This window comes from Mesoplodon densirostris, chromosome 1, assembly GCF_025265405.1.
Source record: "Mesoplodon densirostris isolate mMesDen1 chromosome 1, mMesDen1 primary haplotype, whole genome shotgun sequence".
NCBI classification, from domain to species: Eukaryota; Metazoa; Chordata; class Mammalia; order Artiodactyla; family Ziphiidae; genus Mesoplodon; species Mesoplodon densirostris.
The window spans coordinates 188,549,334-188,555,573 of NC_082661.1; the positions used below are offsets into that span (position 1 = coordinate 188,549,334).

General features: G+C 34.1%; 1 protein-coding gene across 1 annotated transcript; it reads left to right on the forward strand.

The window, feature by feature from the left end:
- Positions 1-3,027: 3,027 nt before the first annotated feature.
- CXCL8 (C-X-C motif chemokine ligand 8) lies at positions 3,028-5,112 on the forward strand. The gene is made up of 4 exons (XM_060092672.1): positions 3,028-3,100; positions 4,102-4,237; positions 4,525-4,608; positions 5,049-5,112. The coding sequence occupies exons 1-4, from the start codon at positions 3,037-3,039 to the stop codon at positions 5,068-5,070; spliced, it is 306 nt and encodes a 101-aa protein (XP_059948655.1). The 5' UTR covers positions 3,028-3,036; the 3' UTR covers positions 5,071-5,112.
- The last annotated feature ends 1,128 nt before the right edge of the window (positions 5,113-6,240 follow it).

The following is a 6,240-nucleotide window of genomic DNA, read 5'->3' on the forward strand; positions in this document are numbered from 1 at the left end:
AAAATTGTGAGCATCTAGGTTAAATGGAACTCATTAGCTCAACCTCTAAGGATGATGTCAGGATGCAGAGAAGAGGAAGGGAAGAGATAAGGAGATGGGATAGACAGGGAAAAGAGGTGCTTAGGTAAGTTGCAAAATTACTGAGCCACCCTGAGGAAAAAGTAGAGGAATGTTTGCAATTCCTCAGAACTCTGAGTGTCTTAGTGGTACCACTAGTATAATTGGGTCCTAATGATAATGCCTTGAACCAGTCACCTCAGGGTCTTTCCATATGAGAATATGTCTTCGCTGAACAAACCAGCATTACTAAAGCAAAAAGACTGATAATTTTCTTAAAGATTCAGGTCTTGCTTACATATCTGGTCCCTACTTTTCTCTCCTCACTCCATGCATATTTTCCATACAATGCTCAACAATTTCAGGAACACAGTTGGGCCATATTCTCTTACGTCTTACCACATTGTACTTGCTTTCCCCCACACTAGCAAAGCAGGACCCCCTTCTCCCCTCTCCACTGGTCTTAGTCCTACTCATGACCAAGACTAAGGCACTACATCACAGTCTTAAACTTGTTTCTTCAGACAACCCCATTCATCAAAACTGCATCAGAGGTCCCATTTGTTTGCTCCCTAAACTTCCGATAATTATACGTGTTATAATACTCATCCACTATATTGTACTTGCTTGTGTAACTAATTGTCCATATTCTATATTAGACTGGAAACTCCTCGAAGTCACAGACTATATATGATTTACAGAGTATTCACATCTCCTACTACAAGACCTGGCATTAGCAGATAATCAACATATATTAAATAAATAAGTGAACAATCAAGTTCCTAAAATAGATTTTAAAAGAGTAAGAACTGCATTGTACATAATAAACATTTACTTTGTTACAGAAGTTGATGTAAGGTTATATTTTTTCTTTTACTATTGTAAGCTCCCTTCCTTAGTGTTCCCTTTCCAAGGAAGTCCAGACTCATCTCTGAGGACCCACGAGGGACAGAGAAAGAAACTTCATTGAGTCATACAAAGGTGGATTTTGTTCTAGAGTCCTGAAGAAAAGTCTTTTCATCTCCCCTTTGTAAATGTGCTTTTAGACCAGGACTAAAACTCTCAGCTCCACCACTACTTAGATATATGAACTTGGAGACATTATTGAGTTTCCTCATCTGTAAAATGAGGACATTATTACTTATCCCATTGTTGTGAGGATTAAAAAACACACACACAGTCCCTGATATCAAGTAAATTGAAGTTATATTTAAGAAGTTAGTTGGGGTCACTATACAAATCTTTCAGGAAAGGAAGTTCTCTCCCCAAACCACAAGTGTTCTCATTCTGAAACATCATTACTCTTGGCCTAATTTTCAATAATGTTTTTGTCAAAAATTTAATTTAAATCCTATATCAGTATTTAAACTAGGTGCTTCCTCAAGCATTCTAGAATTCCATAGATTTTAAGACTCTGTACTCCAGATTTTCTATCAGAAATGGTAACGAACCCTAATGCAATCAGATTTTGATCTGGAGCTTTAAATTCTAGCAAATCATAATTTACACTGATGTTGTTTCTATTTCATTATATTATTGCATTACATGCTGAAATCTGGCTCAACTTCGTATTTCAGAAACCAATCTTTTATCAAGAATCTTCTAAGGCAAACGAGATTTTTAAGAAATAATTTTTGGTGGAATATCTTTGCAGTTTGGAAGTCAACCATCCGACAAAAATGAGAAATAAAAGCCATGGCTCTTGGGGTAGATGGAAATTCACCAGCTTAAAAGTTAAGCCAGGAAGTTTACATATATGAACTTTATGAGACAGGTGGATGTTATTAAAACCATTTTATAGATAATGAAACTGGAAATCAGAAAGCTTAAAAGCCACACAAAAATTAGTGGCTGAACAAGGGTTTAAACCCAGATGCTCTTTCCACTAAGTATACACTGCTTACTTTTCCATTACACACCACCTCATCCCACCCCAACCAACTAAGCCCAGGGAACCACATCCTGGGACATAAACAATTCTTCCTTTTACCACTTGAGTGTCTTTGAACAGCATCCCTATCTAGAACATGCTGTTTCCCTTCACCCTCCTTTATTAGAGTCCTCTGTACTTCAATACCCTGCTCAAAATGCTTATGGAAGATTCTGCCCTTGTGCCCTTGTTGGAATAAATATCTTGGTACCACTTGTCTGTTCTGTAACAAAGCCTGGTCCTTATATTGATTTCTTCTTCTGACAGACCAAACTCTTTAAAAACAAGTACTTAGTCTTATCCATCTATAGATTCCCACATTACTCAGAAGTTACTTGATAATATTTATGATACTGAACTGAAAGCTATCCCCTTTCACTCTGTCAGGCATGCATTAGAAAACCAAATCTTTTGAAAAGTTGTAACGTGCTCCCTGAAAGCCATAATCGTTCCTGGAAACTTTCCAAAGTGCTTAGAAATGGACTTCTTGTAAATTATGTCCCCAGTAAAAGTGGTTGGCTAGATTATCTTCTCTATCATTACAACATATATAATTTACCTAAAAAATGACTGTGTCATAAAAGAACTATAACAAAGGACCTTACTCTGACTACTGCAAGATAGGACTATGATAAAGTTATTTATAAATAAAAAGAACTACCACTGACAATAATGTATCAAACTGAGAAGTTTGAATATTTAAAAAAATATTTAAAAACATTTTAAAAGAAACATGTTTTCAAAAAATCAATAAAATTATTTGAAAGATCAAATAAAACTTCAATCACGCTGAAAACTTAATAAGAAACAAATCACTAGGGGAGTCAGATGACTCAGGTCTGCTCTCAAAGGGAGGGCCGATGGTTGCATATTGTGGAATTTCCTCTGACATGATGCAAGCATGAGGGTGCACTTGTTCCCTACTCTTACTATAATATAAAAAGCCACGGGAGCTCCCCATTTTACACAGGTCCTCTGGGACAGCAGAGCTCACAACCGTCTAGGACAAGAGCCAGGAAGAAACCAGAAAGACAGCACCTTGTGTAAGGATGACTTCCAAGCTGGCTATTGCTCTCTTGGCAGCCTTCCTGCTTTCTGCAGCTCTGTGTAAAGGTAAGCACATCCTTCTGATCTACAGAAGTTTGCTGTGTCTAAATGTGATCCTCAGATAGAAAGATTATCTTTAATGCCTCGATAACAGACATCCTTTTACTCAGCAAGAGAAAGCCATCTTTGCAGTCATTTAATGTTAAATTGAAGTCTTTAATTTTTTAGGTTGTATAAATATAATATTTAGAAAATTGTAAAGTTTGATTTATATAGAGTTCTATTCCTATCATTCATACTCTGTAGTATACATATATTTAACATAAATCTGTAATTTAGAGTATGTTTTATTGGAGGCCACATTTACCCATTTTATCTTTTAATACTGAGTAAAAACCCAGGTAATTTTACTCCATGTACTATTTAATTGACAAGCTTCAAACAACCATCAATTTCTCTTTGGCTTAAAGACAGATTATAAACCTTATTGGGATCCTTCTTATGAAATAAATACAGTTTAGAATGTTTATGGTATATATAAACATTTTATATGGTATATATATGAGTGTGTGTGTGTGTATATATATATATATATATATATATATATATATATATATATATATATATACTCTTAAACATCAGAGATTTTGCTAAAATATAGGACAATCTCTGTGCAACTCACTTATATTTCTATTAATTCTTCCAAAGGCAATTTTCCTATTGGTGGATCTTGCCTACCATGAGTATAACATTGTGGTATCACAGAAGATTATGCAGTGTCGAGTAGGAGAAAAAGTGCCATGAGGATGTCAACATTGCCCAAAGACAACTCCAAGTGTTTATGTCATTCAATGTTGTCAGGAACGACTGTTTTTAAAACAAAGAGAAAAACTGAGGTCAGGGGCTAGGAGAATATCCATCCATCAATTTCAGGAATAAGTTTGCTAAAGATGTGCTGTTTCCCAAACACACAGTCACCAAATGATCACACTGGAATTAGCAAGGGTGAAGCTAGCTGAGCTATGCCTGTTAATAAAATCAATTCTTAATTACTTTTTTTTTCACAGCTGCCGTTCTGTCAAGAATGAGTTCAGAACTTCGATGCCAATGCATAAATACACACTCCACACCTTTCCACCCCAAATTTATCAAAGAATTGCGAGTGATTGAGAGTGGACCACACTGTGAAAATTCAGAAATCATGTAAGTAATTTCAAAAGTGATTAGATATTTTACTTTAGTACACCTAGAATTGAGGAAGGTGGAAGAATCCAGCAAAGTTCTAGGTACTAGGAATACATAGTAAGCAAAACAGAAAGGGAAAATTCTTTGTCTCCATGGCATTTAAATATTGTACACTCCATGACTTATAGCTAAAAATTAGTTTGGACTTAGATTTTATGCCTGTACTTAAGGAACCATGATTTGAATGCCAAAGGGATGTTGAAACCCATTAAATACTGATTTTAATCATATCTATGTTATTTCAGTGTTAAACTTGTCAATGGAAGAGAAGTCTGTTTAAACCCCAAGGAAAAGTGGGTACAGAAGGTTGTGCAGATATTTTTGAAGAGGTAAGTTGTCTTTTTTTTTAATTTAGATTCTTCATTTATCCTGTGATGTACAGTACAGAAGTCAACCTATAAATTTCCTGCTGCTGCTGAAAATTTTCTTTTAAGTATCTTCCTCTTTGATTTAGAAAAATAGCAGCAATAGTGAGTTTGTTGTACTCACGACTGAGAGATCATATATCTCAGTTTGTCCAGGGAAGTGCGGGTATATGCCTGTGTCCTGTGTCATTAGTATGATTCTCTCTCAATCTCAGAAGTGTTCTGGTTTACATAACTTATCTGATCTCTCTATTTATAGCTGAAAGTATAGAGTATTTCTAACACATAAATATCTAAGACTCTCTTAATTTCTATATTAAATATATTTTCAAGAGCCATACATTCCTCCTTATTTAGAACATTGCTAATTTTTAAACTTTTTATTTAATTTTATTTCTTTTCAGAGCTGAGAAGAAAGATCCATGAAAACAACAACAACCAAAAATCCATTTGTCCTTGGCTTCCAAGAATTCCTCAGTAAAGATACCAATGAAACTTCAAACAAATCTACTTCAATGCCTCATGTACTGTGTAGGTCTGGTGTAGGGTTGCCAGCTAAAATACAGGATGCCCAGTTATATTTGAATATTAAGTAAAACAATGAATTTTTTCAATGTCCCATGTACATTGTTCCATGTAGGACACACTTATATTTTAGAAATTATTCATTGTGTATGGTAAAGTCAAATTTAGCTGGAAATCTTGTTTGTCATTTTTGTTTTTTGTTAAATCTTGCAACCCTAGTCTGCTGGCCAGGATTCACGAGTCCTTGTTCAACTGAGCCTCAGTTCTTCTTCACTCCCAAACTGGAGAAAAACATCTCAGCCACTAACCTACCTCACAGAGCTGTGAGGGCATGTGGAAACACTTTAACTTTTATTCAGTCATGTAAATTATTTTGAAGTGTAACTTATTCACCTATTTATTATTTATATATTTATTTAAGCCTCAAATATAGTAATGTTTGTGCATGAATTTGGAGAAATGGGAAAGAAGCATTGTTGATCAGTATAATGATGGTAGTGAATTTATATTTATTTATACTTTATACTAAGTGATGTATTACAGAGCTACTTTGATCAAGGTTGTTATATTATGATCACAGTTGCCAGATTTAACGAATTAATAGAAAATAAACAAAAAACACATCCAGTTGATTTTTCTTTCAGATAAACAATAAATAATTTTTTAGTATAAGTACATCATTATTTATCTGAAATTTTAATTGTGTTGGCAATCCTACTTTTAATATGCCTGGTCTGGTCTTGTCACTGCAAGCCTTATTATGCAGTGTTGTGTTAAATCACCTGAATCCTGAGTTATGACTATCTTTCTCAAAACAGCAAAAATTCACCAGGGAATATGAATAAAGTAATTTCTTGTTATTTCTTATTTATTTATTCTGAACAATTAGATTCTCATAATTTTATTTAAATTATTGTGTATTTTAACATCAACTTTATTTTTTACTTTAAGATGCTTTTATGTGTTCCCAAAGAGACTCTTTCTACTGTTTTTGATAGTATGAAAATATGAATGTAACTATAAGACATTTAAAATAAAATTAATTGTCAAAATCATCAGGGGTTTGTCTGT

What these genes read in the sequence shown, in the direction of transcription:
- CXCL8 (XM_060092672.1), top strand. Translation starts at nt 3,037, where the DNA reads ATGACTTCCAAGCTGGCTATTGCTCTCTTGGCAGCCTTCCTGCTTTCT. An exon ending in TTCTGCAGCTCTGTGTAAAG is followed by an intron (nt 3,101 to 4,101) that starts GTAAGCACATCC and finishes TTTTTTTCACAG; the next exon opens with CTGCCGTTCTGTCAAGAATG. An exon ending in GTGCAGATATTTTTGAAGAG is followed by an intron (nt 4,609 to 5,048) that starts GTAAGTTGTCTT and finishes ATTTCTTTTCAG; the next exon opens with AGCTGAGAAGAAAGATCCAT.